The following is a 16623-nucleotide window of genomic DNA, read 5'->3' as shown; positions in this document are numbered from 1 at the left end:
ACCATTTACCCCCATAATTCCTCCATTATTACAAATCTCTCATCTCTAACAGCCTTATTGTCTTCCACAAAACTCTTTGTATTGTCATTCAAAAATACAGTCTTCAGTATGAGTTCATCCTCTATCACCCTAATTACCCCTTCATCATTGACAAGTTTTTAACCTTTGAAAAGGAATTTATCGTTATCCTTTGGAACCTTCTCTCTATTTTCAATATCACCATAGGATTCCCTATCCATGGCTTCCATCATTATCTTTTTCTCTACCATCTTAACCAAGTTGATCTAAACCAGCGGTATTTTGGCAACTTCATATCTCTCTCTCTGGTTACAACTTCTCGGATCCCTTAACAATGATGTTGTTTATGTTAATGTCCTTTTTCATCGGCCACTGCACTATCTATTTCATCGGACCCACAATATTATCCGTTTCTCAACAATTGTCTGAGTACTCTACACATCAGCCTATGGTGTCTTCACCAACTAACATGACGATAGGGATGAATGGCAGATTTCCATAATAAAATTCCTCAATGTCTTTTGAATTCCATTCAACATGCGTGGGACCTACAACCCACTCTCCAGCATCCTCTCCCGGGCTAGCTCAATGAGGATTACTTTGGATTCCTTGTAAATGATTAAATGGACTATGGACAACTGAGGTGTGACTCATCCGACACTGTCTAAAGACCAAAGATGTCATAAAAATAAAAAATGTAGTACGTCACATGGGTTTCTATGTAATTTAGTATATCTTCTTTGGTGCTTTTAATTTGTTTAAGCGTGGATTAAGTTTGTGTGAAGTCCGTGGACTTGTAATTTGTTTTAAATATATGGATTTACGTTTGTGTCAAGTATGTGTAAAATCTATAAATATGAAGTTTGAAGGAATGAAAGTCAAGTTTCAATTTTTAGGAAGAAAATCGAGTTTTGGTTTTGGTATCAAAGCCAAATAACGATCTCTTGCCCAAGTATTTTATACGAAGGGGCATAGGAAACCCTGGTGACTCAGATAATCCTTTCCCATAAAATTTTAATGGGAAAAGAACACTGCTTGGTCACATGGCTCTTGTCCCTAAACGTAGGAGCATGTGAAATTATCGCATAGTTCCTCCTAAAATCAAAATTCTTATTTGTGTTGATGCCCCTGTGCGAGCCCTCATTGGCTCATACGTTGATGTAGGGGTTACACGACCAAACAACGATCTCTTGCCCATTTTTAAACGAAGCAATCACACCGAAACGAGTGGTTATCAGAAAAACCATATGATTTTTAGAATATTGGCCCAATTTGATTCTGGTTCCAAACAAGTGGTCCATATATGCCGGACGTAACCAAAAAAAGGGTTGATCCGGTTTTTTTCAGTCGACTAGTCTAATTGTAAAACCATGACTATGATTTAGGAGGCAAAAAGATTTTAGAAGTGATGACTCAGGCCATGAGGGTTGAAATTCCTCCACCTCTGAATGTGGCATCCCCTTCTTTTGAGGGAAATAAGAGGGGTATTTTGAGGCAAATGTTACTTATGGATAAGAGTTTATTTTTGGTAAAAACTTATGGATAAGAGGTATAAAGTTAGAACCAAAAAAAAAAAAAAATCGGAATAAAAGTTGATTGCTTTAAATTGATAGAATCGGAAAAAATTACAGTGTAGTATTTGGTATTGGAAATTTTTATTTTTTCCCTGTTCCGATTTTAAATTTAGACTACAATGCTGATTTTAACCAAACCGATTCATATGAAGTGTAACAAGTATAAAACGAACCCAACCTAAACCATAATGAACCCTTAAAGGCTGAAACAAGTGTTTTCAGATTTCATTTTTCACTTTGTCTCTACTGCCTCTGTCTTCGATTATTGACTCTCACCACTACTAATTCGCAATTCTGCAACTTTGCTCGTTCCCTCTTTGTGCCTTGCTTATTCAAGACCAGTACGAGACATTTCAAGTCGTACATGAATTAAAGATGTGGACCAAACACAACTGAATAAATTAAATCCAATTACTGATACCATATACGAATCCAATTTAGGGGTTTAAAATTGCGTCCAAAACTGGTAAACCGACCCGAAACGAACTGAATCTAGGCTTTATCGGGACGTCAACTACAGATTGGCGTATTGTGCCCCTAAAATCAAACTGGAAACTGGAAAAACCTGACACCGAACAAAAACGAAAACCTAGACCGATACCAAAACCAAAACCAAAATGAGTTATACCCGATAAGAAACTTATAACAGCCCAAAACCCATTAAAAATTTCCACCCCCCCTTATAATTGTGTAAAAATATGTATGGTAAAATGAACCCAACCAGACTGAAAATGACAAGCTAACAATCCCATTCAAGAAATAGATATGAACCCAAAACCCAAACCAGAATCAAGTCGTAACTGAATCTTCCTTATTGGTTTGGTTTCAGATTCACCGTTTCCACACCAATTTGACTCAACCCGAACCAAATCCAGCCCAAACCAACCGATTGACACTCCTACCCAATTAAACCGAATACAAAAAACTGAATAGGAATCAAATAAAACCGAACCAAATAGATTTCGTCTCGATTTGAGATTGCGAAGATTACTCGATTTTGGTTTATACATAGGGTATTCAAAACCAAACCAAAAACCGAACCGACTCACACCTTTACTTCTGGGATTGGGGTTTAGGGATGTAAATGGATATTCGTAAATCCGTATTCGATCCGTGTTCGTATCCGTTTAGGAGAATCCGAATCCGTCCGAAACTAATCGGATACGAATATGATAATTCCCCTATCCGACCGATTATTATCCGATTCGTTTAGCAGTCCAACGGTAATAAAATATCTGAAATATAACTCTGTGTTTGTCTATCCTTTTAAGTTACCTTATTGGATTTTGTTATCTTATTTTTATAAATTTATAAGTTAAGATAATGTGATTCTTTTTCTAGATTTGTTATTGGTTTATATATGTTATTTTATGCAATGTGCTACATGGAATTACATATCTATTAAAAAATCAAAAGTAAAAAACGTAAGAGAATAAAAGACTAAGAAGAGTAGAAGAAAGGGTAATACCTGAACTCTCAAGTTTCAACCCTAACCTTCATCTTAAAAACGGTAAATATATCAACGGATAGTCGAAAAATCGTATTCGATCTGTATTCATATCCATTTAGGAGAACCTGTATTCAAAAAATAATTATTCGGAAATTATCCGAATCCGTCCGAATACCGATAGAATATTATCCGAATTTATCCGAATATAAACGGATACGAATATGATAACGTCACTATCCGACCGAATTCGATCCGTTTACATCCGTAGGTTTAGGAGGCCAAAAAGATTTAAGAATGATGGTCCAAACTCCTCCACCTCAGGGTGTGGCGTCCACGTCTTTTCAGGGAAATAGGGCATTTTGAGGCAAATGATACTTCTGGAACTTACAAATGACCTCTCCTTGGACTCTCATCACAATACTTCAGAAGGACGATCGCTCAAGCAGTCGTGTAAGCTTCAATTATCAAAAACCATTAACTCTTTCTTTTTTCCCCTTTCGCTTTCAGTCGTCGTGAAGTACTGAGGAACGTACATGCTTATGGCTTAACATTTCAAGAACTTCTCGGAGTTTCATTTGAAATTTGGATGTTTTTGTCAAGTGTCGTTCCAACTTTTTAGTAGAAGCAGTATATTTATCTACTTCATCATCTTTTTTTTTTTTTTTTTGGAGTAGTTTTGATCAGTCGAAAATGGACTCTGTTTCAAACAACAACGAAGAACCCAGATCGTGGGATGAACTTATCAACATAAATGTAGTACCTTCGGAGTTGTTTCTCAAGTTCCGTAAAGAAATCCAGGGCCTACGTGTTGGCGTGAATTTGGAGGTATATTCGTCCACTATTTAAAACTAGTGTTATATAGAATTAAAAGCCTTTGTTGCAAAATCTTGGTCCAGCTAAAACGAGATTATTGTAGTTTATTGTATGGTTAGTTTTTTATTTCAGTAGAGGAGTGAAAGAGGCAAAGAGCTTTAGTTGGAAACATTTGTTTGATTTTATTTTATTATTACTATTATTTTTTAATTTATAGTTTTCTCCTATATATATATAGAAACTCTGTTTCTGTAATTCTGATTGCGGGATATTTTCTGATACATAGTTTTGGGGGATTTTGAACATCCCATACATAGTTTTGGGGGATTTTGAACATCCATCAATTTCAAATGGAGGTAAATATAGGATGGCCTTAGAATCACCCTGTGGCTGTTGGTGGATAGACCCAATTAAAGCTGTCCATACCTTATCAACAAGTTTAGGATGTCCCTAGTAGCATAGCCCTGAAGTCGTATAGGCGCTTGAGTAGAAAAAATTGGAACAATTAACTGAAACTATGAAAATCAAGTAGGGTTGTAAAATAAAAATGCCACAAAGTAGCACATGATTATCAGAATTAAACTAACTTTAAAGGGAGGCTCTGTAAGAGAGAGTTGTTTCCTCCCTCAATTCTAAGTGTTGCAGACAGTGATATCTCCCCCGCATCTCCCCTCCCCCCCAAAAAAAAAAAATAAAAAATAAAAAAATTCAGTATTTCTTGATTGAAGAAAGCTACAAATCAATTATAGGATATAAGATAGCAATTGGCTGCGAGGAAATGGGTGCTCCTTGATGGATTTTGTGATTTTTTTAATGAAATGGTAGAGGTTTTATTAGAAAAATTGGGTATGTTAATGGTAGTTGTTATGAGAAAACAATTGCAGGTCACAGAGATAGTAATCTGAATAAGAAACTTGATGAAGAAAAAACAAAGCATTGCCTGAGAAATAGATTTGCAAGAATACTCAACAGCATCCTGAAAATAGCAGCAGCTAGAAATCCATATCTCCGCCAGGAAAAGAGAACTTTCCATCTTATAACTAAAATCAAATAACAATATCCAAGTAGTCTACCAACTTTGCTAGGTCCCTATTTGTAAGCTTTTCTAATTCCAACTGTTCTTTGGATTGCAACATGATAAATTCTTTTCTGATTCCTGCTATAATTTTGACTTCAATTTAATTAATTCAAAGCACCCCTTGGCTATAGGACTTCCTCAATATGACTGAACTTTGGAATACAATGGGAATTTAAAAAGTAATCCCAAAAACCAAATAAAACGTGCATTTATTAAAAATAGTAAAATTGGCGATACAAAAAGTAAATCAAGATGTTCTACAATAGTAAATTACATATACTCCAATGGTAAAGCTCATAATACTAAAAGACAAAGTGAAAAAATGAACTTACTAACTATAGCTCATTATCAAAAGAACTTATTCCATGCATTGTTTGTGCTTTATTCTGACTGCTACATGGTTTTAGACACTTTTTCTTCATGCAACTCAATTGCTGTGGTTGGATTTGTTCTGGGTGAGTAGAAAGCCCACTAGGCAAGCTAAGGCTATTACACCTCATGTCCGGAGGAACATAAATATCTTATGGCCTTATTGGCTTTCTTTCAATCAGCAAAATTTCTTTCTCCAATCCGCTTAATAATAAAAAAAGGCTTTCTTCTGTGGCATCATCATCTTAAAAATTGTAGAAAACAGACATGTCTCATGATACTATTGCTCTGTGATTGAATGACTGTGGTGAGAGTTAAGTTAGCTGCATAGTTGTAGGATTAGCATCGGAAATTAGAATATGTTGAAGTCTGTCTCTTATCCTGTTCACGTGTCAATAAAACGGTCCTATGTACAGTGTCCCATCAAAAGAACACATTCTATCATCTACAAATGTTTCATTGATTCCCAAACCTCTGAATCGGTTAATATGGAGTGTGGATTTTTCTACTGAAATGTGCATATGTCTCCTGTTGAAGACTGGACTCAAGGTGACTGAGGTCCCCCCCCTCCCTCATGTATATGTTTTGATACAAGTTAGTTGATGCAGCGATTACTTGGATTAAGATTGTACTGTGGTTTATTTGTGGGTTACTGTACCTGAGCAAGCATTAGTTAATATTTTCGGTTCTAACTGAAAGCATTTTCAGTTTTGACCCTTGGTTGAGGTTTATTGGTTGGTTATGTATACTTCAGGAAGCATAAGTTTATACTAGCTGTATTGTGATCATTTCAGTTTTTGCATTAAATGGATATCTGCAAATTATTCGAATTAAACAATGTTCTAATGTTTTCCCTCATTTGTGATTCTTGATCTCAAATACTTTGGTCCAGTTCTACAATGTTCCACTAAACGAGTTTCAGACAAAGTTGGTGTTAAAGCCTTTAGACCCAGATCGGAGGTGGAAGTTTACATATGAGCCTATACATCATGATATACGAGTTCTTTCAAAGAAGATTCCTATTACCAAATTTCTCAATCTTCAGGTTTGATGCCTTTTCCCTGATCCTCATCTTTGTCTTTCATGCTCAAGTTAAAGAATGCAAAGACCTTTCTTCTGTGAATTATAGAGGGCGTTTAATTTCATTTTCACTCTACTTAAGCTATATCTGCATCCTTAGATCCATCTTTAGTTTGTAGAAGTTATGGAAGATCTCAGAATTTCTAGGAACTGCCTCATGAATCCATAGAATTGACATGGTACAGAACCGGACATCGATTGGTGTGAGAGCTTGTTATGCTTATGCAGATGAGGTTGTTGCATTGTGATGTCACTTGAATTAATGTTTCTAATTCACCAGCAAATTTTTTAGAACCACTTAATTTCTGTCGAGGCTTGGCAGAAATTGATACTGTTTTTGGGTTGCTTCAACCACATTTATTTTGGAACATAGGCTTTATCTACAGAACCACAGTTCATTACGAAGTATTACATATGTATGATGCACCAAACAAGAATACTTCTATTGATAAAACAATTAAAACAAAGGTGTTGTTTTGAAATCCTCAACTCAGTTCAACTTAGCCTTATCCCAACTAAATGGGGTCGGCTACATGGATCCTTTTTCTCCATTCAAATCTTTTCAAAGCCTTACTCGTTACTAGTCCTAAGCTATGCATTTCTTGCTCATCACTTCTCCTGGAGTCATTTTAGGCCTACCCCTAGCTCTTGTAGCTCATTCAATCTGAATCAAATCACCCTTCAGTACTGGAGCATGGTAAGGGCTCCATTGCACATGACCATGCTATGTCAAACAACTTTCTCAGACCTTATCATATGACAAAGCTACTCCTAAATTAGCTCTCTTTATTTTATCTTTTATAATTTTATAACTCATCCATCTCAACATCTTCATTTCAGATACACTATTTTATCTTGTGATCTTGTCCTGTTTGCACCACTTTGCGAGTATGTCTAGCCTTCGCATTAGCTACTCTAAACCCTTTTGTTTCTGGCTGGGGTGTCTGATGATCTTAAGTCCTCTTGAGGGAGTTGATTGGTTTTTCCTTAGGCTGTCTCCCGATCAAGTATTTGGGTTTGCCTTTGATCCCCTCCAGATTGACTGTTCACCACTTCTCCCCATGCTGGATCTCTTGCGCAAGCGGCTTCAACTATGGAAGGGAAAGCTCCTATCTTATGCCGGCCATCTATAGTTGATTTATTCTATTCTCCAGTCTTCTTATATCTACTGGTTCGGCCTTTTTGGGCTGCCTTAGTCCATTAGCTCAAAGATGGAGTCCCTCATGTGTGCCTTTCTTTGGTAAGAGTCTAAACACTGTTGCACCGGCACAGGGAGTTCATAACAGAACAACAATGACTTCCTGAAATCAATAGTTGAGTTGAGAACAGAACTGACTGATCCTGGAACTTCAGAAAGAAAATAGCAAATGTTGAAATTAAAAGCTAAACTGATTGTAGAAACAGATTACAGAAATAGAAAGTAGATTAGTATTAGCAGCTGATTAAGAAATAGCAACTGGAGTCTAAACACTGTTGCACCGGCACAGGGAGTTCATAACCGAACAACAATGACTTCCTGAAATCAATAGTTGAGTTGAGAACAGAACTGACTGATCATGGAACTTCAGAAAGAAAAGTACACTTAGAAGTCAGATTCGATGGTTTTGTGTGATTTGTAACTGGTTGGAATAAAAGACAATATCAGTACCTCAGCCAACAAGACAGAAGTAAAGGATAGAAGATAGAAGATAGAAGATAGAGAATAGAAAATTCAAGAGAGAAGTAAAGATATTTTACACCTCTCACTTAACTGTGGAGAAGGAATCCCACCAAGGTTTCCCTACTGCATCTCACAGTAGAGCATTTCTGAATTCCACAAAACCACGCTCCATCTCTCTCATAACTCACAAGCTCAAGACTAAATTATTCTCAAATCAATGGTAGTGGGTATGTTCCCCTACTAATGTAGTCCTAGGTAGGGGTAATCCCACTAGGAGCCAGGGTAATGGGGTCACACACAAGAGCTGGCCGATTGGGTTAGGATTCAGAAATCTAGGTCAAAACTAGGGTTAGGGTTGGACAATGGTAATAGGGTTTATGGGGTTTTAATGTGCAGGTCTAGGGTGCTTTTATGGTATATAAATAATAGGATTTGGGAAGGTTTTAAAATTCTGCAATGCTGGACAGAATTGTGTTGCAGGTTTTGGGCTTTAATGGAGTGAAGGAATGGAGAGGGTAGAGTGGGAGTTATGAGCTGGGTTTAGGATCAAGTGTAGGGGGAAGTGTGGGGGTTGTATGCTGGAAGTTTGGTTTGAAACTGATGGACAGATCTGTAGTTATGAGGGAGTCCTAGTTAAGGTAGGAGTTGCAGGTTTAATGGAGGTTAGGGTTTGATGGATGGAGGGGAAGGGTATATGCTGGAAACTAAAATTACTTATTGGTTTGATCTCCTTCAAAGGCAGCAACAGCAGCTTGAAGAAGCTCGATTGAAGAAGAAGAAGAACCTCCCGGTACTGGACAGACGCAAGGAGTCGCAGGAGTCCACCCACCCTATCCACCTTGAGATCCACAAGGATAAACACTCACAAAGAGCAGCAGCAATGGCAGCAAGCATAAAGCTAATTTTTATTCATCAAATTCGTATTCAATGCTGGCCTCCCTTACAAACTTATATAGAAGACTCAAAAATAGACTTAAACACTTAAAAGGAAAGGCCTAACCCTATCCCTAACCTATTAGGTAAATTAAACTGACTAGGAAACTAGAATACTAAAGGAAATAGACTCAAAACATGGCTGGACTTATAGAGTCCTAATCCAGCCCAACTTACATCACATGACCACTTAACCAAGTCACATGATCACTTAAAGTGAACCAATTGGATGCAACCAATTTGAACCAGTTCAATTAAAAAACATAAAAATAAACTAATTATTGGGCTAATCCCGTATGCAACCTATATACCCATAGTTTAGGCTCATTAAAGTGGCCTAATACATAGAAAACCCTTGGGAACAAAGGCCCAACATGTATATAACCCAACCCTAGGCCTATTTCTAAAGAACTAAGCCAATTTCTATGATGAACCTGCATCACCTACTCTTTATTTATAACCTCAATGAAATAAGCAAAATAGGAAACCCCTATGTCTGGTGGGGAGAAACGGTTACAACTTAAGTCTCTTTAAAATAGAAACTATTTTTTTGAGGGGGTAAAAATAGAATTACTAGAACATTACAAAATAGAAACTAATTACTTAATACCGTATAGGACTTAAATCCCTAATATTTTGGGCTTATAAAATTGTCTCATTACAATAATAAACCCAAAAATATAAATACCATGGCCTATAAGCGATTAGGCACTCAAATCAAGCCTTTAATCGGCCATGGTAGCAACTGTAGAGGAGGATCGCTTGACAACTGGAGACGTGGCAGCAAAAAAAAGGCTCGGTGATCTAGGTAGATCGCGGTGGCACTGGCGAAGGGAACCGGCGGAAAGGCACGGCGACCGGTGGGTCATGGTGAGAGAGAGACCGGCCGATAGAGAGGCTGACAAGGGAAGGCACGATGGTGACGAGTGCCGGCAGCTAGAGGGGCCGGCGGAAAAGGTGCGGCGACTTGATGTCTTGGCGGTGGTCGTGACAGTGGTAATGGGTGACGACCTCGGGTCGCGTGAGAGGCAGCGGCAACAATAGCACCAGCGGGAGAGAGGTTGGCGGACAAGGCGGCAGCGGCAACGGCAGTGGGAATGCGCAGTGAGGAGTTGCGATATAGTGAGAAACTCAAGAGTGCATGGTGCGGTGATCATCTACCATGCTAGACGAGGAGGCTACGGCCTCCAACAAGTGGTGGCGGTGGTGGAGAAGAACAATGCGAATACCGAAAAAGATTTCCTAGGGTTTTGGGCTCTGATACCAAGTTCAGAATCAGAATTGGGAGAATGATGTGACTTGTCATTAATGACAGAGGTCCTCTTTATTTATAATAAAGTTACAACCCAAAGGGTTAAAAAGGGTAATAAAGTGAAGCCCTAATTTAACCTAATGTAAGATGCTAAAATACTAATCCCACGGTTCTTAACAGGATGTTATATGGGTTCAAGTGTGGAACCAAAATAGAAAGTAATAAAATTAGAAAGTCTCTAGAACAGTTGAGACTTGAGTTACAAGAAATTAAACTTTACTTGGCCTAGACTAAGTAACCTAAAAGGTTACCAAAAAAAGACTGAAATAGCAAGGAGACAAGATTCTTCTAGAAGCTCCAAAGCCTTGTAGATCAAGGAAGTAATCTGCTTGCTGTCTAGGCTGAAAGATCCCCCACGATCTGGTTTTGGGAGAACCAGAAAACTCCCTCCCAGCTTAGCTGGTTGGCTCTAAGGCCCAGTGGCCTGGCTTTTCCATGGTCTCTGTGAGAATATTTGAGACCATAGAATCTATCTGCAGCAACAGCACCCTTGTTAGACATGTCCTTGTATTTAGATATGTTTTTTTCTTTTCTATTTCTTCTGACATTGGATGGATGATTTGATGCACATGAGTTTATCTAAAATCTGAATGCCTCATATGCTGAATAAACTGCTGGACCTCTGAGCATATTGGGAATGTTAAGATGTGTGTCTGGCAGTTACTACTTTTTTTTTTGTATGACATGTCCTGGTCTAAATGACATTGGCAATGATTTCGTGCAGACATGCATATTATTCAGTGAAACATGAACCTGTTAAATCCTCGTATCTGTAGAACAACATTTTTTTTTTGGAAAAATGCAGGTGGGTATAGGCCATAGTTTTAAGTTGCACGCAACTGGGTGGAAATGGAAACTCTCTACATGTTTGGGAGGAGATGGTGTTTCTCGGATACGTAACAAGTCATCCATTGGATTGTTCCCAGGAATGGATTTCCGGTTGGGTTGGAGGGCAGAGTATGTCCTGCCAGAGATTCAGGGGTAAGTTAATTGATGTTTTTCTACATTTAATTAGAAATACTCAGTTACTGAAGTTAAAGGCTGTTCTTCAAAATCATCTTTCAAAAAGAACAGCCAACATAAAGGAAGCCTATTTTATTTCAATGAAATGACCATGCTGGAGGCAAGTTAGAGAACTTCTTGGTCCCTACCCAACCCACGGGATGGTGAACTAAGGTTGCTTGACTAGCTATAGATCTGTAAAGTGAACCACATGATCATCTTTGACACAGATTATACTGAAATAAAAGGCATGCCGTAGCTGAATTGAGTTCAAAATATTAAAGCCCATTAAAGACAGAGATCTTGAAACAAAAGGATCTGAAACGCTTGTCAGATTCTACTCAAGCCATCGTATTCTGTGATCTTGTGCTAGTCATGTCCCTGACAGAATTATTTTTCTTCAGCTTCTGGACTTGCATGAGCCCAAAATCTCTCCCTTAGCTGTACCAAAGAGCTGATTATCAGTTCGAAGTATTGCTAACTGATTTGATTGAGGATGATTTTTCTGAGCTCCCTTGACGCACAGGATCCCAGCCATTGGAGTCCATTCATATTAGGATGATGGTCTGGCTAGCATTTCCTGATTAAGGGATGGTGTGCACAACTGATTTGATTTAGTTTTGTCGGACTGGCTTGAGGGATGTTTTCTTCGCCAAATATTTTGAAGGGTCTTAAATTGGATATTGTGTGGAGATTGTCTGAGAAACGTGGGACCACCTAAGTATGTCTCAGTTTTTTCTGGAGGTCCACCAATACATTTTACATTATTGTATAATCACTTATTTTATATTTGCTTTCATATTTGTATTTTGGTTCTTATGGTTGAAGTCTTTATCTAACAGGGCCCTTGGCGCCGGGGAACCAATGTTTAACTTGAACTCCGGACGGTTGCAAGCATCTCTAGACAGAGTGGAAGCCATTTTAACTCATACTACAAGATAGGTGTACCTCTTGCATAGAATCTGTTTTTTCCGTGTACATTAACATCAGTGAGTATGCCTAAAGTTAATCTGCGAGACTGATCCTAACAAACTGATTAGTATTTTCAAACCCCTAACAATACTTTGTACTGACAATCCAGGTGAATGTGTTGGATGAATAAGGTCATGGTCAGCTGATGCGATGTAGTTGCAATGTTTTCTTCCTTACTCCTCGGTACACTTTCTTTATCCCATGATGCCAGGTTGTCAATTCTGCAAAATCGACAGAGAACTGAGAAAGAACATAGATAGCCGGCTGTACATTGGCCCAACCACCAATTATCATCACAGGGTAGTATCTCCCTCTCCTTGTTTAGTGGTGGGGTTCTTTGCAAGTTTCAATATGAAGTTGTTTAAGTGATCAATGTAAATGCTTTTCTTTCTGTGAATTGAGTTCTATTATTTCACTCGGAAAATTCCATGAATCTCAAAACAATGTGCATCGGAAACAGCATTTTTGCTGATTCAGTTGCTTTGTCACAAGGGATGCGATTATCACTTTCACAGTACAATCCTGCTCTGCAGGTTAAGAGGAATAATCTGAGTAATGCATAAAGGATCCCTACGCCGATAGCATGGGGATCCTTTCTCACACCCCCTCACATTCTGTCAATGTGAGTTTCGCACTTGACACTCTCTCCTACCTTGACCATGTGGAGCCATTCAGTTGATGAAACCATATCCTATGTCTTGATTGGTGTGGCATGTGGAATTCTTCCCATAGCGGCGGTGTGGGGAACCTTCTCTCATAACTTTTTATTGTTTCTGGTATTCACAACTAGCAATATTTGGCCCCCAAAATTTCTTTGGAAGGATGTTGTATGTTTGTATCCAGACCCTATTTGCGGTTCTCCAGGGTCTATTAGGCCTTACTGTTTTTATGGAACAAATTCAAGTGGAGCCTTGATGGCAATATTGATGCACTGCAAATCCCAAAGGGGGAGCTCAATTGGCAAGGATCAACATTTCACAGTTGAGAGATCATGAGTTCAACTGTCCTTGAAGCCTATCTATCCAACAAAAAAAAAAATGATGCATTGCATGTGTAGCTGAGTGGATGTGGAGTGCACTTCCAGCACCCTGGCTAAGTGGCATGGTAACTAGATAAAGCAAAGCCAAAAAGTAAAGCCCTTCTTAAATTTCACACTTGTCTTTATATTTTAAAGGATAAATTATAGATCACCTCCTGATTTTCAATCGAAACTTAGATCACCCCCTGATTTAGATGCCAAAATGCCAAATTAGTCCCTGACGTTAGTTTTATGCTGTTAAATGATGATGTCATCTAGTTAAATAAATTTAAATTCCTAAACTACCCTTTAACAGTGTTGATTTATGATTTTACCCTTGCAACTAAGAACCCCAAATTCTATCTTTTCCCTCACACCACTCTCTCTGTGTGTGCTCCAAGCTTGAGGAATCTGGTGCTATTCCCGCCTTGATTCCTCTCCTTCGTTGCAGTGACCCATGGGCACAAGAACATGCTGTAACAGCTCTGTTGAATCTAAGCTCCTGGAACCTGAACACTAGTCTTTCAATCTGATTGTGAAACGAACGGAAAAAAAAAAAAGCTCAAAAATCTCATCTTTCATGCGACCCAAAAGCCATGAAAGAAATTAAGCAACATCAAAAGGAACGGCATCAACCATCAAAGTGAAACCAGATTCAGCTATAGAGATAATCGTAGAGACAATCCGAAGATGTAATAAAAGCTTCGAACCATGATAAACAAAATTCAAATTTGGTTCTGAAATTCAGGTCTTAGGGTTTATCTGTTTATCATCTTATCCTTCTTCCACTTGTTTTTATCTTTGGTCGAGTAGGTGGTACTTAAATGCAGATTGAACAACCAGAATTTCTGTAATTGATTATGTAATTGCCATTGAGTAGGCAGGGAATAATTATTTGGCAAGAGACCCATTTGGGATATACTCATACACCAACATTCTATGATCCTTCTCAACACAGAAACCCCAAATTCGGACTAAGTTGAGGTGGCGCATTTGGGCACCCCAAAATTCCGTCTCTCCACTGGAGACTTTCTTAAGGCACTTCACGGCAATGCTTTGGTGATTGGGTAGCTCGCCTTTATATATAATCCCAAATCAACCTTGCCCAATAATTTCAGAGAAGTTATTTGTGGCAGCTTTGAGCTCGGCATAGCTGAATCTTTTTGGACCTCCAGAGGGTAGGAGTTCAAGGCCTAGCGTCCATGCCATGTCTTGGTATTTGAGGTATTTCTTAATGAAAGCCCAAACAGAGAGGGAAAGAATGATGAACTCGATGGAGAAGACGGTGGAGAGGATGGCAATGTTCCTAGCTGTGGTTTTAGGTGGGGTGGGGTATTTTAGGTTGAAGATGAAGGGTAGTATTGTAAATTTAATTCTAATGTTTTAGTACAAGGGTAAAATAGTCCTTTCACACCAATAACTAACGGTAGACTAACTCCGTTACTGTAGAGGGGGTCATTTGAGTTTTTAAAAAAATCAAGGGATGATCTGAGTTTTGATTGAAAACCAAGGGATGATCTGTAATTTATCTTATTTTAAATAGTTGTTCAAAGGTTTGTTCTTTTAGTTTTGGGCTTGTTTAAATGACACTTCTATGTGTATTTAGAATTTGTAATCTTCTTTTGATTGTTCTTTGTCTTGTTTCCAAAAGTTTCAATTTGGGGTAAAAAAAAAATTTTAAATACTTTTTTGTAGCATATATATGTGAAATGATAAGGTTTACTTCATTGGAAAAAGTGTTATAACAACCTAAGGCAAAAAATAAAGGCCCTAAACTATTTTTATTCTTTTGATGAAAATGGAAAGACTAGATTAATAAAGAAAGGAACAGAGTACAACATTCATATCAAGGATACAAACAATTTAACACCTTAAGGTGTCAATAAGAAAAAGCAAAAGGTCGTGTGCATGCTACCGTTGGATGGAGTTAAAGGGGTGCATTGTAGACCCTCATCCTCATCCAACAGCTTTGTGCATGGTTGTGCACCATAAGACCATGCACAATCATGATTTGAGGTATCAGTATCTAGGACAATACGTAATAGTTTTGCTAGTCGCTAAGACCATGCACAATCATGGTCAATCATGGTTTGAGGTATCAGTATCCAGGACAATACGTAACAGTTTTGCTAGTCGCTGAGGCCTTGTACAATCATGGTCAAGCATGGTTTGAGGTATCAATATCTAAGACAATACTTAACAGTTTTGCTAGTTGCTGATCCCGATATCATATCAGTGACACGGCTGTATGGACAAAGGGTAAAATAATAACAAATTGTATTTTTTTTAAAGGAAAATTAAGGGGAAATATGTCCAATCCATGCTGATATGGTATCGATTTTACAGGTGATCGACACGCGATTTGATACCGTGCACTAGCATATGCATTATACCCTTCACATAACAAAATCTCCCTAATTTTATTTTAGTTTTTTAAACTTGGGAAAAAGTACACTAACCCGTTTTATAGTTCTTGTGCCTAGGCATAAGACTGCACAAAATTACTGCTCAACCTCCAATGACTTAAAAAATCTCATTTAATCAAATGCTGCTCCATGCACTCTTATTGGTCCCATGCTCATGCAGGCACCACACGATCCGATAGCGATCTCTTACCCTTTAAAATTTTTGACACTTGATAGAGTCGCATGAACGATAGCCAGAATTCTGTACAGTTCTCGATACAAGTACATACCTTAGTTAGAATGGTGAACCCCCCCCCCCCCTCCCCCTCCCCCTCCCCCTCCCCCTCCATGTAGTGCCTACGGCTGCCCGTACCAACCATTTCCATGGTCACCATTTGATGCTGCCTACATACATACTAGTGGGTGCAGAGTTTTGCAGTTCCACCATATTCTCGACTTCATTATTCTGACAGATTACACTACAATACAATTGAGTGCTTCTTCGAGCTTTTCCAAGTTCCACTCATAAGTGTCAGAACATGAAGTCCCGATTTTGAGAAGGCCTTCCTTTGCATAGGACAGAAAGAAAAGGGGCAGAGTCCCTCCTAGAAAGAAAGGATAATTGCAATCACAGCTCCATTTGGTTGCGAGGGAAATTAAAGGAAAGTAAAAAATTTCAAACCTAAAAATCCGAATAGTATTCTCTTCATTACCCCAAGGCTATATCATTAAAATTCCAAATCATTCTATTTATTTTACTTTGCATCCAAATCTCTTGGATCTATAAAGTGACTAAAATTCTCATCTAAAAAGTGTCGTACTAAACATGGTAAGATAGATTTGAAAATTTTCCTTGCAACCCAACCCAACCCAACCCAACTGGAGTTCATAATTCTGCCCTCCCCCTTGCCACTCCAATCTCAGGCTTATAATGTATAG

The 16623-nt window shown here is 38.3% G+C and overlaps 1 protein-coding gene across 4 annotated transcripts; it reads left to right on the top strand.

Moving 5' to 3' along the window:
• The first annotated feature begins 3406 nt into the window (after window positions 1–3406).
• Window positions 3407–12737, top strand: LOC122669899. Of its 4 annotated transcripts, XM_043866795.1 has the most exons (6): window positions 3407–3510; window positions 3717–3867; window positions 6195–6347; window positions 11093–11268; window positions 12132–12278; window positions 12473–12737. In XM_043866795.1, the coding sequence occupies exons 2-5, from the start codon at window positions 3733–3735 to the stop codon at window positions 12229–12231; spliced, it is 564 nt and encodes a 187-aa protein (XP_043722730.1). In that variant the 5' UTR covers window positions 3407–3510; window positions 3717–3732; the 3' UTR covers window positions 12232–12278; window positions 12473–12737. The 4 variants fall into 4 exon arrangements, with proteins under 4 accessions (XP_043722730.1, XP_043722729.1, XP_043722732.1 ...); XM_043866794.1 differs by having other exon boundaries at window positions 12132–12737; XM_043866797.1 differs by having other exon boundaries at window positions 3413–3492; window positions 12132–12737.
• The last annotated feature ends 3886 nt before the right edge of the window (window positions 12738–16623 follow it).

Source organism: Telopea speciosissima, chromosome 7 (assembly GCF_018873765.1).
Source record: "Telopea speciosissima isolate NSW1024214 ecotype Mountain lineage chromosome 7, Tspe_v1, whole genome shotgun sequence".
Taxonomy (NCBI): Eukaryota; Viridiplantae; Streptophyta; class Magnoliopsida; order Proteales; family Proteaceae; genus Telopea; species Telopea speciosissima.
This window is presented reverse-complemented; position numbering and strand designations above follow the sequence as displayed.